We start from the raw sequence: 19,379 nt of genomic DNA, 5'->3' as shown, positions 1-19,379 counted from the left end.
CTCGGGGGCTGCCAGAGGGAAGGGGGTCTGAACCACTACAGGTGGGGCTGGCAAGGTGGGCGGTGTGACAGGGATTGGGTTTTGGGGTGGAGCGGCATCACCGAATTCGGCGTCTACAGGCAAGGGGTGGTGTGTGCTTTGCATGGCATCAAGGCGGTGGTGCAACGGAGTAGTGGCATTGGCCATGTCAGTGCAGAGGGCAGTGGTAGCAGCTGCCATGTCTGCCCTAAGCGATGTCACTGCTTGCATTAAAGCAGTCACAGGGTCCCCGGCTGAGGTATCCATAATTGGACGACCAGACGGCTTCACAGTCTGTTCTAACTCGATGGGTCAGACTTGATGGTCGTGCAGTTATGTAATACCTCCGTCCCCAAGTACCGCTCGAGCAGGAAAAAATAACTGCCCCAGAAATCCTTGAGGCCACAGGTGTGGAGTGTCGTCATCAGCCTGGTACCGGGAATGCCGGAAGGACCCCTGAGTGCTGTAAGGCAAAGGGTTAGAATCAAGGAAACACCCAAAAGGCAACTGGCAGAGGGAGCAAACAAGGTACAGTGACACCAGCTTACCTAAAGGATGGTAGCATAGGTAGGAGACCTACACAGACAGCAGGGGAAACCAACAGCAGGCTGGGATGATGCAGTTTGCACTCCGGAAACACCTGGGTGAAGCAAGAACTTGATCTGTGGCAAAACTTGAAGCAATCCGAGGTTTCAGAAACAGAGGGACAATCCAGAGCCAAGTCCAGTGTTCAAACAGAGGTCAAGATGGTCCGGGGTTCAGAGAGTGTGCCAAAGACCAAGGGTAATCCAAAGCAAGTCCAAGTAAAACGTTCCGAGGTCGAGGTAAGGATAGTAACAAGATGCAGTAAGTAACGCCTGGCAGTCCTCCGGAGAAGTAGCTGCGAAGCGACGCACTGCATTTGCCGGCTTCTTTGGAAGCTGCGAGCGGAGTCACGTGACGCATCACGTGACCGCTCGCGCACGTTACGCGGAGCGCAACACGGCCATCGATTGATGCTGCCGGCGCTTCCTGGTATGCTGGCATCGCCAGGTGTGGAGGAGGCGCCATGGCAACCGCCACCGTGGAAAAGGGCGAAAAGAGGCGGGTCTGCCCACCGTGGTATCCCACCTGCCGTGCCTCCCCTGCTGATGTGGGTGGAAAACATGATGGCTAGAAGCGCCAGGTAGGGGAGATGGGTGTGAGGGAGAAAGGGGGAGTGGGGGTCAGTGCGGGGGCATGACATGGATGCATCAGAGACATGTGCCTGGATGTGAGCCCTTTTCTTGTTGTGGATGGAAAGTCTGTATTGTCTTTGGAGCAGGCAACAGGCCAGTTTGTCCGAGGGTGAACCAGAGGTCAGCCACTTCCGTTCCGCTGCTCTGCACGTGCAAGTTCAGAGTTCTACCAGGTGTTATGCTTAGAGTCATGTTTCAGGTGGATCCTCATGACTGGGGCAAGAATATCCAAAGTGTTGGTAATGACCAGATGGAGGTTGCTGAGAGCAGAGTCGGAGCTGGAGTCTGCAGTAGAGGGGGAGGGGGGATGACAGTGGATGCGAAGGCAGCAGCTGACACTTTTTTAATTGAACGGACATTCGTGAACGAGTTTGGCGAGGCTGGAGGAGGTGTGGTCAGAAGACCAAGAGGACCCAGGGGAGAGGAGAGGAGAGGAGAGAGGGGTCTGACCAGGAGAAAGGGGTTATCAGGGGGAGGAGAGTGAAAGGTCAGAGTGTTTGAGGATGGTGTCCAGCCAAGTGGGTTGAACCAGAATGGAGAGAGCGAGGTGCAAAGGTCACGGAAGAGAGTGGATGCCATGGTAGAGGAGTCCATATGGATGTTGAAATTGCCCATGAGAAGGAGTTTGGAGGTGGTAGTGAGGAGAGAGGATCAGAAATTGGATGATTCGGAGAGGAACTAGGTGGTAGCACCAGGTGGCCTGTAGATAGTGGTAATGGTCAGAGAGGAGTGGGGAGAGATGATCAGCTTGCAAACAAGGCTCTCAAAGAAAAAGTAAGGCTGAGTGGGTATAAGGGAGGTAGGGACCCACACATGGAAAATTAGGGCAACCCCAGTGCCAGCTCGGTTAGGGCGAGGATTGGAGATGATGTTGTAGCCATCAGGGAGAAGGGAGTCAAAAACAGTGACTGAGCTGGCACTGAACCACGTCTCAGCAAGAGCGAGGATGTTGAGGTCAATGTCTTCAAGAAGGAGGCAGATGTTGGCACAGTGTTTGATGGCTGGGTGAGCGTTACTTGTGGCTAGATGAAGGAAGCCTCCACCTTTGATGGTTTTCTGAGGAGGGGAACAGAGGCATGGTATACCAGTCGGAGGGGGGGGCAAAGAGAGTGGAAGAAGGAGTAGCAGATGTGGGAAGGAAGTTAAGGAGGGATGGCGGGTGTCGGTCAAAGAGAAGGAGGTTGGGTTGAGGACCCTGAACCAAGATAGTGCCAGTGTGATAGAAATTAATGATATACCTAGATGGTGTGAAGCCCGCCTAGAGGACTTCCCATTTGGTGCTGCCATTAATGGGAGAAGATGTGAAAGGGGAGAAAGCAGAGATGAGATGCAGAATCCATAGATCTGGGGAGGGGACAGAGAATAGGATATTGTTGAAGACCTGTCTGGAAGTTGCACTGACATATGTGTATGTGATGGGTAGGCCAGGGTTAGTGGTCAGGATGTCTTATTTTGCAGGTTCCGCAACCAGGCTTGATAAGACATTTGTGAGGTGAAAGAAGATGAGTAGAAGGGACTCCCACCTTATACTTGATAATTGTGTTTTTTTGTCAAGAACTGAACATTTTAGTTGGAGTGCAGAACAGGAGAAGCCTTCTTCTGGATCCAGAAGGTCACAGTTTTCCTTAGTAACTTAGTGTGTTAGGGATGGAAATAGAAGAGAGGGGCAGAAATTGGCCTATTCAGGGAGGAACAGGGTTGTAGTGCCAGGTGACCTGTAGATAGTGGTAATCGTCACAGAGGAGGAGGGAGAGATGATCAGCTAAGGACCCCGGGAACACTTAAAAGCTGAATTCACAGAAATACATATCTGTGCAGAGCTCAGACAGTAGCTGGCAACTAGTGCCATGGTTAGAGTGAAATAAGGGAGGATTGGAACGGCAGAACAAAGACATGTGATAGCAAGTGTCAAGACACAAGCAGTTTATTCCCAGAGTAATTAAGGTTCTATAAAACTACAACTAGTCTCTGTTAGCCAGGTGCAGTAAGACAGTAAGCCAAAAGGCTCAATGAAGAATAACACCAAAGTGTCTCTGGTGGCAACAGAAAACACGACACACACGTTAATATTAGCTAAAACCTCAATAAATAGGAGATAATTCAATTTCATACATGGTCCTTTAGCATGTGACCCATAATTGGAGAACAATGACTATTCATTAGAAGCCAACATAAATAGGATACCTGCAGTACTCCCTAAGCACTCACATATATGTGAGATGCCACACAACGCCAATTAGAAAGAGATTGCCCAGCCTCATGGCCTGAGAAGGAGGGATGTTACGTTTTCATTGAAGAAAGAACAGTCCACAGGCCTCTCTCTCCCTACTCTCTGCCTGAATCATATCTTGACGACCTGTCAAGTGTCCAAGCTTGGTTAGCAGAGAGCCAACCTATCAGAATCCCTAGTGTCGTGCCGTGCATTAAGTAGTATGCCAACCAATCACTTGTCGTAGAGATGGTGTATTTTTAATCTTTATCAATATAGGGCTGGTTCCAGGTGGAGACATCAGATATTCGTAACCCAATCAAATGTTTAACCGCTATAGAATCTATATGTAGCCAAACCCCCTAACCTATCCCCATTCCTTGTAGGTTTGTAAACTGAGATTATGTTATGAGGTCACTAATGACACATTTATAGTACTTAAGCAATTGTTTTTTATTAACATGTTGAGAGCAACAAGATTTGAATGCTTGTATGCTGGCTCTGCCTTGTTTTGTTGTTAGTAAAGCTGGATTTTGACTTGCACTTGGTCTAATCCGTCATTGAGTTTGGTTTGGACTGACTCCAATTCCTCTGGTGCTGTTTGGGATTTTGAGACTGCCTGAACACCGGGGATGTGTGTGGAATCTGTTGGTGATGGCCCATATTCTCTTGGCCATCCCAGTGCCTCCCTTGGGTGTCTACCACCATTCCACTGGCCCCTAAAGGAATCCTTCACCCTTTGCTCCCACCCTTTCCACGTTACTCCACTTATTGCTTGTCCTGAGACCTCGCTGGCTTGGCCACCCACACTCTATCCAAACCACAACCATGGAAATACAAAGGGGACTTACTCTCTTTTCTATTTACCGTGGTACCAACCATATTTGTTTGCCCTTTTTACAAGAAACTGGGCAGTTGTAATGTATAGTGATTGCTGCGGCATTCAAGGGTGTTCAGGGCCATTAACAGCCCTGAGCGTTCACCAAAGCCCTTGCTTTACTCAGCCCGAGATGGGCCTAGCTGTGCCCCTGAATGAAGAGATGATCACTCTATGTACCAGTGGCAGGGATGAGTGACTAGATATTTGCTGGGCAGGGGGGGGGGTCATACCAGCACTTACTTCCCTTTCTGATGATGCTTTATTTCTGGGTATGTTACTTGCAGAAAGAATGCTTCTTCAGAGAATGTTGAAGAGAGTATGGTAATTTACTTGAGAAATAATCACTTGTCTTCCATTGGTTGTTAATTTTTTTTTTTTTTACCAATCTGCGAGCAAATATTAGTGGTTCAGGTAAAGATGAGATGCGTTGGGGTAGTGTTGCATCAGTATAAGCCATATCTTGCTTCATGGACTGGCATTGCGGCTGAGGTGAACAAAAAGGATTGTAATATTACAGTTATACGGTTTACTGAACATATAGGCTATTATTAATTGAGATTTAAAATCTACTGGAGCAGACCTTATCTGCTGCTAGGTTCAAACCTACGATCTGCTCTGGCAGATTTTACACAATCCCCAGCCGCAGAATTAAAAAGGCATGGGAATCCAGGTGGTTCCTGGGTTCCCATGCCTTTTACAGCTCAACCAGGAATTGTGTGCTTTGCTTCTGCCCATGAAAACCCATGGAGGAATTAATTGCCAATTAAGCCTCTCCATCTGCATGAAAATGGGATCTTGTGGGAGACACTGTCAGCTTCCCCTTAACGAGTTCAGAAATGCTCAGAACATATTTCCTACTCCATGACACGCTCTGTCTGGAGAATCCGGATGAAAAAAGACACAGTTCAGAAAAAAAACCTGCAGCATGCTTGTCTCCACATGATGTTCTCAATTCGTCCCATTTAATGCCTCTGTCAAAATGTATCCAATAGTGGGTTATATGAGTGTAAGTTATATAACTATATATCTGGGGTCGGCAACCTTTGGCTCTACAGATATTTTGGACTGCATCTTCCATGATCCTTCACCATTGAGTATGCTAGCTTGTGCTGTTGAGAGTTGTAGTCCAAAACATCTGGCGAGCCAAAGGTTGAAAGCCCATGCATTGTATGTTATGTGCATGAATCTGCATGAATTACATATGTGATGAGGATTCTTTTGTTCTTTCAGCTTGTGTGGTTGGGACTCAATGGATTCCTGTTTGTTTGGTTCTACTTCGTGTATGACGTGGGGCCAATTTACTACTACTCCAGGGAACTATATGGGGTAAGTAAGGTTACTATGCAGGACCTGTTTTTATGATGCAAATCTCTACAATCACACATGAGATGTCTAAAGTATAGTACCCATGTGATTAAAAAGCATACCACAGTGTATGAGATGATCCTTTTTAGGAAAATTCAAATAGAAAAAATCAGAAAAACAGATTATTGTGCTTTGTTGCCTTGAAAACAATGGATCTTTACAATTAGTTACGACTATGTTCCTGATATTTAAGAAGCATGTTCATATGTGTGGCCAATTATGAAGTCAGACTGGTCCAACTTCTTTTCATGAAATTAGCAGTATAGTTATTTTAGGAAAGACACTGCTACAGCACATTAACATGCTTGGGCCACACAGAAGTTAACCTCTGCGGAGTGCTTTACTCTGTCTTGTGTGAACGCTTCATTTTATGCCTGCATGAGATTTTCATGCCAGCGCAAAACTATTGAATTGTTCTGGAATCTGCCTCGAGCAGGCGGATTCCGTAGGAATCCATTAGCAAAAACCTCATGCAAAGTGAAATTTGCAGGCAGGGTCTCCTTTTTGCAAAATGGGGTGTAAAAGTAAAGAGTGGTGGTGCTTTAGCTTAGTGTAACTGTTAACATTTGCAGTCTGATTTGCAAAAGTAGGCAATTCATGCTGCGGACCATAAGCACTTAAGTGCAAGCGTTTTAGATCCCCTGCATACAATTTGCATTTGTTTGAAAATGTGCTGGACTGGATCATTTTTCATAGTGGAATTCGTGTCTATTTAAAGTGACAAGAAGGTGGTCTATGAAGATATTGGGTATCAATTTGTAATGAACTGGAGCGCAATTGGAAAGAATAAAAAATGCCTCTATACTTTCTTTTTACGCTTCATTTGATTGTACATCTCCACTTTGCTTTCCTGAGAGGATTTTGTTTCACACCTGCAGAAATGTTTTATTCCGGCAGGCGTAAAACCAAAGATTCCAATGGAATACATCATGCTTTTACACCTGGTGTATAGCAGTCAGATCCCATTAGAATCCATTATGAAAAACACTTCCTGCAAAGCGTTTTTGCAGGCTCTGTTTTATTTATTGGAAAGCAGAAAGTAACAGTAAAGAGTACGGGTGATATCACCTTGCTTTACTCTTTAATTTTACACTCTGCTTTGAGAGTTTTGTAAATTGCATGTCGGGGACCAGTAGCACATACATGCAAGTGTTGGTGATCACTGCATGCAATTATATGTGCAGCATAAATAGAATTGAGATTTTTGTATTATTAACTTGTGAAAGTGCTTACAATATACACCTTACACACTATAAACAGATTATACCAAGCGGATGCTGAGAAAATAACTAAAGCTCTCGTCACTAACAATAGCCGAGAATTCTGGTCTCTAATAAAAGACGCCGATAACACGTCGAACAACCAGATCTTAAACAACATCAATCAAGCAACCTGGATAACGCATTTCACCAAAGTCTTCCAATCAGCCTTACTCACTCCCGACAAAGAACAACAAGTACCCACAGTTCCCTGGGTTGAATTAGAACAGGAAGAGGACATCGTGAACATCATCACTAAACTAAAAAACTCCAGGGCACCAGGGCCAGACGGGATCTCGAACGCTGAGTTAAAAAGTCATCCAAAAGATTGGGCAAAGCTAATGAGTGTCATATTTCAGCGCTGCACAGAAACTCAGTCCATACCCCATTCCTGGACCAAAGCGATAATCATCCCAATCTACAAGAAAGGCAATATGAGTAATCCCGAGAATTTTCGCCCGATTGCACTACTGGATGTAATGGGTAAGGTGTATGCCTCACTCCTAATGGCCAAATTCCAAAAATGGGCAGTGGGAGCCAGGTGCAATGACCCATTCCAATTGGGATTTAAGAAAAGTGCAGGTACAACTTGCAACATCTTATTGTGCAGCACGCTAAAAGCAAACGCATTGCAAAACAAGCAACATCTATATGCTGTATACATCGACTTCACGCAAGCCTTTGACCGAGTAGAAAGATCAATACTATGGGACAAACTAAAAGCGTGGCAATGTCCAGCTGAGCTACTGGCCCCAATCCAAGCACTACATTGCGACACCTCAATGAAAGTGCGTTTGAATCGTAATGGACTGCTATCAGATGAAATTCATAGCACCCGAGGCGTAAAACAAGGATGCCCGTTAGCTTCTGCACTCTTCTTGGCTTATATTGGCGATATTAATTGCATAAACTAAACAACCAGAGCATTTCCGCCAAAGCTGGGGCAAACGAAGATTGGGCACCTTCTGTACGCCGATGATTTAACCATATTCGATCAGACGGAAATAGGTCTGCAGCGAAAACTCGATGCGTTACAAATCTATGCCATAAAAAATCACTTGCAAATAAACACGAGCAAAACCAAAGTTATGATTCTCCAAAACAACGGTAACAAACAAAGAAATCAACAAAGAAATAAGTTTAAATGGCATTTGGGTCAAATCAATCTAGAGACCGTTGCGCAATGCAAATACTTAGGAGTACCTATGGACAGCTCACAAAAGGAAACAGCTATGCAGACAGAACTCTATGCAAAGACTAAGAAACTAGCAGCACAAGCTAAATTTGTGGATGGCAAATTTGGAAAATTCTCATTAATACCAACTATCAATTTCTATAAAATGAAAGTGGTGCCGTCAATTACGTATGGTGCAGAAGCGATGCCCACCTTGCCAACAGGCTTATGGGCTAAGTTGGAAGCGCTGTTCTGGCGCACAGTATTACATCTTCCACTGTCAGTATCAGGGTCAGCAATCAGGCGTGAGCTGAGTTTACTATCGTTAGAATGTACAGTTCTCTGCAACTCCCTTATGCTGTACAGAAAATGTCTACTTGCACACAATAACGAAGTCCTCAAGCTATTAAAATGCGAAATGAATAGTAGAAAATGTAAAATGCTAAATGACTGGCAAGACAAAAATCAACTAGCTATGAAGAGCATCGCATGCGAAGAGCAGGAGCTCATAAGCAACCCATGCAAAATACTAAAAAAACTAAAAGACAATGACTGGGCCATGACATTAGATAACGCATCGAAACTAAAACTCACCTCACATCTCCCTGGCAATACCCTAAAAAGGAATGAACTACAAAGATATGTCATCCAATGCCCAAGTAAACATATTCGTACTGCTATCCTGCGTGCACGGCTAAATTTGTACAAAACAAGGGAGATACTATACATTCGCGGACAAGTCACAACAAATGGATGCCGCTTTTGCAAAACCACTTCTGTCCCTCCAAAAGAAACACTAAGGCACCTAATCATGAGCTGCCCAGCCACTGCTAGTATCAGATCACAATATCTCGCACCAATGGCAGGGTTTGACATTTTGGCAGAAGAAGCGACATGGTGGGCGCGACTATTAGGAGGAGAAAGAACAACATGGCAAATCGCAATGGCACAAATGGTCCGACACATCGACAGCAAATTATTAAATGAAAACGACAAGCAATAAACAATCGAACCAGATAAATGGATGTTGTAAAGCACAGGCTAACTACGCGAATCCAACAACGAACTTAACGACATAGGATAGAAAAAGTCTGGCAAAGCTGGTGATGACAACGATGTTGTTGATAGAATCCATAGTCCGTATTGTAAAATCTTATTTTGTGATTAAACAAAAAAAAAAAAAAAAAAAAAAAAATAAACAGATTTGTAAAACAAGATATAACATTTGTAGAAATACATCCTTCCATTTCCACATAAGTAGTTCATGGGGCCCCCTTTTTACATCAAGTAAATTTGGACAGGTGGGAATGCCCCTTATGTGTCCTTAGTCCCACCCCCTTTTGATATGGTTTGATATAAACCTAATATAAATTTGGGTGAATAACCATTGTCTAGCTCGGCTGCATCACTAAATGAGGACCATGAAATCATGCTCTTCTCGTCTGCAATTTATGAGGATTTATTCAGTTTTTCTGCAGCTGGCCCACTGTCATTTTAGGTTTGAAATGTGTTGCTTGTCTCTGACCTTGGCCCCGAGCCCTGACCTGCTGTTCTATTTAGCCTGCTTCTGCTTTCCCTCATCTCTAGTCCTGTGGCTTGTGGTCTCATGTGATTCTCATTATACTTATACTTTGATTTCAACATCTCTATACCGTGCTGTTTCCTATAGGTTAGTCACATTCAGTCCTTCCAGGCTCCTTACATGATCCAGTAGGTCCATAGGGTTAGTTGCCACAAGCATCTGCAAGCTTGCCCTGCATCTCTTTGTTGCCTTGCATTCAGCGTTCCTGCACGTGGCTAATAAGAAATATAAAAAAGCTTTTGACAGTATGTATATTTATCAGTCCTCTATCTACAGAACTATGTAAGCATGTTCTTCATGCAAGTGTATGTTTGTGTAACTCTTTGCATGACTGCAAGTGTACTTCGTGACTAATGTTGCTATGTCATGGTGTCACTAATGATGTTAGCACATTGGTTTCTCTGCATTAGTCAACGTCATCCATCATCCATTGAAGCATTTGGATCCATGACCAGTGTTAGAACACTGGTATCCATAAAGACATTTACTGCATAAGGTTTGAATGGCTGTCTAAGATAATATCTTTCCACATATGTAGATGTCACTGGCCCTCCTGGCGGCTGTCCGAAATAGCCAGTGGCTTTGTTTGTTTTTGATCTTCGGGCCGGTTCATGGGGGTGAGGAGGGGCATTCCAGGAACCCTTTCTTCACAAGTTTTTAGAATCGAAAAAGTCATGAAGAGTAAAGGTTGTGGTGCCAAGAAACAGTATTTAGATAAATCGCTGGGGTGGCCTGAGAAATTCCACAGTTGGGTGTCAGCCGGATCCATAGAGGCCACGGGTGTGTAACGTGTGGTTGAAATAGAGTTTGCACCTTTTTATATTATGCTTCCCAGCAACGCTTCAGCCGAGACATTTCCAGGCAACACAATATCCAACTTTACCGTGAAGCTGCCCAATCCAGTAAATCTGGAGGGTCAATGGACGTTGGCGCTCACTGAAGTTCAGTACATCTGATCATTGGATACTTTAGCCCCGGGGAAGCAACCTTTATCAGAAAATGAACAAACCCTCTGCAGAATTGGCTGGGCAGATTTCACAAGATGCATTATTCAAATATACAGGAACTTGTGAGGGTCATCAACAAAGCTGTATCAAATATACTGAAGTACGGCAATACAACGCTAGAGGAATGTTTTTTACAGGGTCCTGACCGATCTGTTAGGTGTTCAACAGTGGGGAGTTTGCGCAACATATTGAGGACTGTGCAACACATAGGAAGTAAAGAACCGTGGGATAACACCTGCACCGACATTAATGTTTTTTTAAAGCGTATTGCTTTACAGCAATATCGTGAAGTATCAACGGGTGGAGGGGAGCTACGCTGCGTTGCTTAGAACCGTGGCGATTAAAGGCAAAAACAATGATATCGTGAACATTAAATACAACAAACCCAATTATGTTCCAGTGTGTAAAAAATATTTTGACACCATCAACATACAGATAAGAGATGATCAAGTACAGTTTGTATCATTTAAATACAGCTAAATCTGACAGCGGTTGCACTTCAGATCGCTCCAGCAGGAAGACTAATAAAACACCTTTATAATGGCTGTGGTAAAGAACTATGGAGACCCCAGAGCCTATATGGAATATGGCATGAACAAGGCAGGTTACGGCAATCAGCCATATTTCAGCAGAACTCCCATAATGTATGAAGTGGGACTCGGTGGTATCTTTAGAAAGTCTTTTTAGATGCGTGATACCCTTTCTACTTCATGGATTTGCATTTGCTAAACCGCGCATGAAAACGGCAGCCAGCAATATTGCAAAAGACGCTGTGGGACGCGTGATAAAAGCAGTTGCTGAGCGTCTCACTAAACAGAAAAAGGAGGGGCAGTACAAATCAGGCCTCATTTATAAACCACGTAGGAGCGTTAAGAAGAAGAGCTCAGCATCACTGATGTGCAGCCCCCCAAAACCCACCAAGGGCCTATAAAGAGAACCTGGTAAATTATGGCCATGATGTCCTGGATAAGCATCTCTCTGAGAGTCTCTTTTATCATGATACCACAGGGCATTTCAACAGCATTGCTCTGGACGGTGATAACAAGGGATTCGAGAGAAGAGCCCATCACATCAGGACCAGTAGAGTATTTGATTTTCTAGGCCGTCTACACGAGGACCTTTTCTTTCAGGATTAACTATTGATCAACGGCATTGATCTTAAAGTTTAAATATCCAGAAACACGGATGCTTTTTGACTCATGAGCGGTTATGCTGAATAATAAAATCTAGTCATCATATTAGCCAGATTATTCGTTAAACGTGTAAGCGTCGCTTAGACTATTAGACTGTGCATGCAGAGGCACTGCAAATATCTAACATGAAGTATCCTATGGAGAGAGTCGGCCTCAAAGTCTTCAGCATTCCTACCGGTAGGCGTGGTATCAGTCAAGAAAACCTTTTTCCGGGGCAGATCCCAAGAATAATCATTATGGGGATTGCTGAAACAACAGCACTCAGTGGGCCTATGATAAAAATCAATTTGAGTTCAAACACTGTAACATGAACTATCCAGTGCTGCATAAGGACAGTGTTCTGATTCCTGCCAAAGCATACACTCCCAATTCTGGACTTCTGCAGATAATCAGAGAATACATGGGGCTGGTGGCTGTCACAGGAAAGCACATGCGTGATACACCGGTTTCATTCACACGCAATGAGTATGCTCTTGGCTATACTGTACTGGCCTTCGATCGAAGACCAGATAATGCATCCACGGGGCATTTCAACCTGATGAGGAGTGGAAACCTATGTGCTGAAAAAAGGATGAAAGAAACCTAACCACCACACACTCGCTGCTAGTGTGGAGCTTTTTCAATTGTGTTCTCGAGATCAACTCATAAAGAAAAATACATTTTGATATTTGATGGAGATTCTACAGATAAAAGAATGGCTGCGTAAGTATAGACACAATCAGAAAATATTTCACAGTGTGTATGCCAGTGATCTATGTCCCAAGAGCCAACCCATAAATCGCCCAGTTAGTCTGGTGGTGAACACCAATCTGTAGGGCAGGGGTGGAACACATTGGATAGCTTTGTGGCTGGAGGGAGATGTGCTTACGGTGTTTGACAGTTTGGTGCACTTCCTGAAACACCCCATATACGCCAGAGTTTTAACAGACTATGTGAAAAGCATTGCGAAGTATTTATGATACATCACTGTACCAGTTCAAGATACTAAAGCCATGACCTGTGGTCAACACTGTATATTCTTTATCAGTCAAAGGACATAATGGAGATTGCTGTCGGCTGCTTTGAAAATGTATTCAAACAATTGCATGCAAAATGAGCAAATGCTATATAGTGATACATGTATCAATAAAATAACTTTTTTTAAAACAAGCATTGGTGTTACTATACATAATAAATAATATAACATAATAAAGAACCCGTCAGTTTTATGAATTGAAAACATTTATTAATAAAAAGACATATTTAATACAGAAAGAAAAAATGTTATACCACAGACATCTCAATACAGATAGAAAATAAATATATCCATTTAATGATGGGGGGGGCTGGATTATTCAGATAACCATATAGGTCTGCCGCGTCATCGGCGTGGCCTAGACCTTTCAGAGTCATGCATGAAGGGGATGGGTAAAGATTCCTTAAACCAGCTGGTATTCTATTCCTTTTGGGGGTGGGGAGCGGGGACTGTTTATAGGGGTGACTAAAGGGTTGTGTTGTTGGTGAGTATTTGAGGAAATACCAGGTTTCAGCCTCTCCAGAAGACATAATTGGATGACATTAACCCACGACCGAAGGCAGAATATTTAAATCACTGACTGCTTGCCTAAACTCTTTCCAGCCGATGGTGGCATTTATTATAGCAGTGTGGTGCTGATTTGTAACACCCCACAGTAGATCATGCAATTCCGAGCCCCTGACAACACTGCCTCTGTAGAGAAACTCTCCCCTATCGGAACATGCAGCCACATCCTTTGAAAATGTCATTTTATGTAACAATAGTTCTGCTCTATATTTAAAGCTTTGGCTAAGGGTCTTCACCACCGGATCTGCCTCTGGTGGAGCCTTCACACCGGTAGATTCTTCAGGTGGCATGCATGAAGTTAGTTTGTTTCTCTTTGCAATGCTGTGACTGGCGTGGTTTAAGTATTTATGCGGAATATTCGTATATAAGGCTGCTTTATCATGCACTGCTAAACCAGTTCTGTTTAAAACATCCTTCATTTTCAACTTGAGACGTATGGTAACTACCTTTCATATATCCCAATCCGGCATGGGTGTGGGAGTCATCAGGCTTTCTAACTGCTGCTTGTCCACCAAATACATTATACGGGTGTCCTCCATTACTGTCCTTTGAGCAAGCTGGTGATTAGTGGCAAGGCTATGCCTATGAGCGATCCTATGAATTCGCCGGCGTGTGCGACCACTTTTCTTTTAGCCCTTAGTGATATTTGCTTATTGCCCAGTTTTTTGATGACGCTCCTTCTCTTTTTCAACACACTTACTTGACTAAGTGTTAGGGGGACGTGTCCCTTTAAAGTGTTCTAAGCAATGTCCGAAACAGCAGCCAACAAATCGAGAGAGGCGGCCGCAGCTAGAATGGCCTTGCACTGTTGAGGGGTGACATATACAAGCATTTTCAGCAGTGCAACCTTTCTTCATATGCGTGTCGACATGGTGAAAGCACGACGGCTACTGACGCGATATTGCACTTAATGTTGTTTTTTAGATATAATTTTTAGAATATAAACAGCGGGTAATACCGGCGGAAATATATTGGTGCATACTCTATAATCCTCTAGAGTGGTTGTTTTTAAATCAACCAGGAGATATTCATTGGGCTTATTGGTAGCGTCTTTAAAAGCCTCCATGAAAAATGTCATTTTGGTCCGATACATATGACATGCTATCACGGCTAGTTGTGCTTTATCACAGGGGTTTTTAAATAACACTATATAACTAACATGTAGTGTTATAGATTTGTTGCTCTTGCCCTTGTTAAATAGGTTTTGCATGATATAACCAATGCTTATATTGCAGTGATGGGATTATTGAGTAAAGGCTTTTTCTAGCTTGGCGTTCTGCCCCCCTCGGTCATTAAGCCATCCACAATCATCATATTCAGCATGCTCGGCAGCAATATTGTCATTGTGACGGTCGGGCATACCCTTTACAAACTGAAGGTGCTTAAACTGCTGTTGCAGGGTGTTTTAAAGCGGTTGCCAACAGCTGTAGAACCAGTCAATATTATGGGGATCTGTATTTACGTGGTGTGGGAGTTTTCTAAAGGTTTTTTGATAAAATAACTCTTGCTGCAGCTGGAAAGTCCAGCCAGCACACAATTAAAGGGATGTTGTAACCTGGTATACATAATGTCAAATATTTGAGCATTAACAAACCATGTACAGATTTCTAATTGCCAGCTTCTCAGTGAGATTAAATCAGGTTAGCCTTTCAATCTTCTAGAAGTTGACAAAACAAGCACTGTTACATGTATACATATATATCTGGCATTTAAGAGCTACGTGAAAACCTACAAATGAAATAGACAGCCTTCTATAACTCACCTAGAAGCTGCGAATAAAAAACATGATAAAATACAGCTCTTAAAAACTGTATAAAACCCATGTATTGTATATCACACACAACATATCTTTAGAAGTTATAATAAATCATCCAACATATAGCGACCCATAACATCACCCCCCTGTAAAAAAAGAAACAATGGGCCTCATTACAAGTTTGGCAGTAGCCTTGCCGGTAAAACCCGCAGGCTGCTGCCGAACTTGCAAATTTGTCTGGCGCCTGGCAATGGGGAAATACAGGGGCATTACAGCCCTGGTGGACCCTGTATTTCCCCTTTGCCAGGCCCTGGAATTCATTACTCCCCATTCCCATTTGAGTCTTGTGGGACTCAATGGGAATGGGGAGGACGGTAGCACCGGTACCATTCAGAATGGTGCTAGTGCTACCGTTAGTGTCTGCTCGCCAGTGCCAGTACGCCCGGCAGGTCAGACCTGGCGGGTGGGAAGGCACCAGCGAGCAGAACTCGCAGTTTGCCGGTCCGCTAACAATGATACCGGCAAGCTGACCGGTACCGTTGTTACCGGACTGGCAAATGTATAATGAGGCCCAATGGGTTGACGTTTGTCAGCCATCCCATGACATTTGTTCTGAAGGCCCACTGATAAATTCAAAGAACAACTCCACTCGTCGAGCCCCCCCCGAAGGCATTTCTCTGGCCCTTTGAACTATGCACATACAGCCACTTGGAAGTACATTGCATACAATACATAATTCTTAGTAGATCAAATATATTCATTTATATAATATTACAACAATATTTTCCCAAATCTTAACGGCTACAGTTAAATACAGCTGATAGCCGTTTAATAACCTATTCCAGAAATATTCTGTTTTTAACATTTCACTATTTCTTATGAATTTAGCTAGGAATTTGATCCTTGCATCTTATTTACTATTGCAACTGATTATTACATACATTTTCAAAATCTATTTGACTTACCAAGGTTGATCCTTAGACCAATGACTTCCAAGTTTCTAATAAATTCATTCATAGTTTCAAAAACCTTCTGCATTTGCTCCTGTCGGGAAAACAAAAACATATGGCTGAATTTTTTTAAATAGAGGGGCAAGTAGTGTCTCCACACCATCCATGCCGCAACCTACCTGAGACTGGGTGATTTTGTCCTCAGTATTTCTTCCCCTGGTTGCTTGAAGATCCCTTGCTGGCAAATTTCCCACCTTGCCATTTCCCTGTTGTTAGCTCCCCACTCCCTTGTTTCTCTGCTCACCTCACCATGTTCTTTCCTGAATGATTGTAAAGAGCTCTTATGGATCTCGAATCTAGGTCTGCAGTCAATAAATACCCTAGTAATATTAATAATAAAAGACATATTTCTTGGCTAAGGATTTGACCATCAAAATTTGCAAATTCAAATTCCAATCCCCTATGGCAGTTTTCATTTAAAATCTTGTATTAATTAGCATAGCTGTATTTCCAATCTGGCTCCCATCCTATTACCTCCAAAATGTCATTAATAGACTTCATGATATGAATTTCTTCCCAGCCCCAAGTTTGCAAAAAGTAGACTAAAGACATTTGAGTGCTGGAACAACATACTTATATAGAAGGCGCCTCTTATATGAGCTAAGCTAGCTAGGGACAGGATGCCAGATTTTCCTGTAAAATACTGTATTGGGGTACCAGAAGGGAGCCCCAGTGCAGGGCACCAAAATGTACCCAACTGTATTAAACATATCTTCATTTAACTTAAGGCTAGCTTTCATCCCATACAATTTTGATTCAATATGTTCAAAACGGTTTCTAATAGCAATCTGTCATCACCAGTACCCGTGAGCTGTGCTAGTGGCAAGCACCACCTTCAGTGATACCTTACCTGCACATCATGTTCACCTTTTCTCCTGTGCTGGCAGTCCCATTGAGCATCACCTACACACACCTGATTGATCTTTGGCCAACATCTGCTTAGTGGACAGCGCTCCTCCTGCTCAGACCCTACCACCATAACAGCAACCAGGAGCACATAGTGCCTATAATTAAGCACACTGCCCCCTGTTTTAGCCCATGTTTCAAAGAGTAGCGCTAGTATTTCAAGTATGGTGCAAGCACAGAGCCGAGGTGCCTCTTGCAATACTGGATCCTCCCATTCACAAAATTGGTAGTGGTAATTGGGCAGCATCCGGGCTGGGCTAACTTTGCTGACAGTAGCTACTTAATCTGGCATTTGACAGTGGTGAAAAAGTGAGGGAAGTGAAAATCTTCATTGTAATTGGTTATTTATGATACGCTTAATACCCAGAGGTTTCTAAGCGTGGACTCGAGGATCAAACCTGTGCTGCTCTGAGACGTCTTGCATTCAAGACAAGCGTGTTGCTCCTGAGCTATCCTCCCGAGACAATGGGCTCATGGGAATTGTTTTTACAAACATATTTTATTTTCCCCATGTACAATTGCCTAGTTTCATACATTGGAGAACTGTGCTGGAACAAGGGTATCTCCACCGGAGAGAACAAGAGCAAGTGAGTTTTTCCTTTTTGAGTGAATCAGCATTTTGGGTGTGTTCCTCGTTTACATTGCATTTACATCTCCAATTCTCCAGCCACACTAATTTTGCATATGCAGATTGAGCCGTAATGGCAGCACACTCTAACATGCCCTGTACATACTTGTTTGTGATTCTTTCGTAGTGTACCCACCTTTAAATACGTTTTGCTCCAATAAAGCTTTGTGAAGTGGGGCCAGCACCAATAGGCCATGGGCAATTGGCACACTGAAATAGATGTATGCACAAATGTTTAACGAAAAGGGATTGGGTTTACAGTTAAATGCGCAAGATTCCAAATTAGTGAACTTAATGACTCAATATTCCCTAAAGTCTCTCTATTTAACTAGTTTGGTAAAGTGAATAGTTGTGCTGTTTTCATGCAAAGCTGTACTTAGAAATTTGGTCTGTAGTAGAGATGCAAAATGGATGGTGGATGTAGCTTGGTTGGTGGCACTAATGCAAGAGCAGAACTTCTTGCATTGTTAGGACATCAACACCACAGGAAGGAAGGTGGCACTAATGTAATGGCAGAGGGAAACCAATCTCAGCACAACAGAAAAGGATAACCTCTATTTCGGAGGGAGATTGATGACAGGTCTGACTGCAGTGATGGCTAGGGACAATCTCTCTCTCTCTCTCTGTCTCTCTCTCTCTCTTTCTCTCTCTCTCTCTCTCTCTCTCTCTTTATGGGAACCCAATTGTAAGATTAAGTAAACTGGTCATATAATTGTATAGGTATGGGTGGTGGGCTGTGTACTTTCCCCACGAAGTCTTGTATGTGGTTTGGAAGAAATTGGCAATTCGCAAACCCTAGATGTGGGGAAATGATAGGTAGCCCAGGTGCCAGACCCACTGAGCCCCAATACCACGTGGGCACCTCAGGTAGAGCCATTATCAGGGAATATGCAATGCAGGATTTCGCCCTGTATTGCTCCAGTCTCTTGCACACTTTAGTCCGCAAGCAAGGATGCTTTAAGGTGGAAGAAGAGAAACATAAAAGTCAGCAAAAAAGTGCCCAGGCTAAATGTGTCTGCTGCGCTGGACCACTATTCTTCACTACATACAGCCCCCTCTATCTTATTAAAATGCAGTTTCCGGAATCTTCACCATTACAATGTGATGTTAAAATCTATTGGGGAAGTTCACTCTTATGCTGTGCTGCAGTGAACGCTGATTGCTCAATGTTAAAAAAAAACATAGGTGCATCGAGAAGGTAACATATTCTGTGATGATTTCTAGGACGTAGTATGAACATCGATTTTCATATTCAAAATTCCTAAAAACTCTTAGTTTCTATGCCATGCAATATTTTCTGTGGGCTCCTTTCTAGACATGGGAAACATGTCAATGTGTTTCCCTCAGAGGCAAAAAAAGCTTATAAGAAACAGAATGTTCTGATCCCTATGAATTCTATTTGAATTTATTTTCTTTATTTTTGCCATCACCGAGGTTAGAAAATGAACAAAAAGATCATATGTTTTCACCTCGGATTCCCTAGGTTCTATCTATTTTAAGATTTTTGCTGCCTTCATTAACCCATCAGGTCATTTTTCTAGAATAATCTTAACATTCTCTTCACTGAAACTTTCTGGACCATCGCATTTTTAG

The 19,379-nt window shown here is 43.2% G+C and overlaps 1 protein-coding gene across 1 annotated transcript in view; it reads left to right on the top strand.

Moving 5' to 3' along the window:
• CYBB (cytochrome b-245 beta chain) overlaps positions 1-19,379 on the top strand; it is a 370,087-nt gene that overhangs the window by 55,152 nt on the left and 295,556 nt on the right. Inside the window, exon 2 of the mRNA XM_069636562.1 lies at positions 5,555-5,650. Coding sequence (XP_069492663.1) covers positions 5,555-5,650 — 96 coding nt within the window. The remainder of the gene's footprint in view (positions 1-5,554; positions 5,651-19,379) is intronic.

The sequence above is a fragment of the Ambystoma mexicanum genome, chromosome 7p (assembly GCF_040938575.1).
Source record: "Ambystoma mexicanum isolate Mex_15411 chromosome 7p, UKY_AmexF1_1, whole genome shotgun sequence".
Classification (NCBI taxonomy): Eukaryota; Metazoa; Chordata; class Amphibia; order Caudata; family Ambystomatidae; genus Ambystoma; species Ambystoma mexicanum.
The sequence above is the reverse complement of the archived record's forward strand: the minus strand, read 5'-3'. Positions and strand labels throughout refer to the sequence as shown.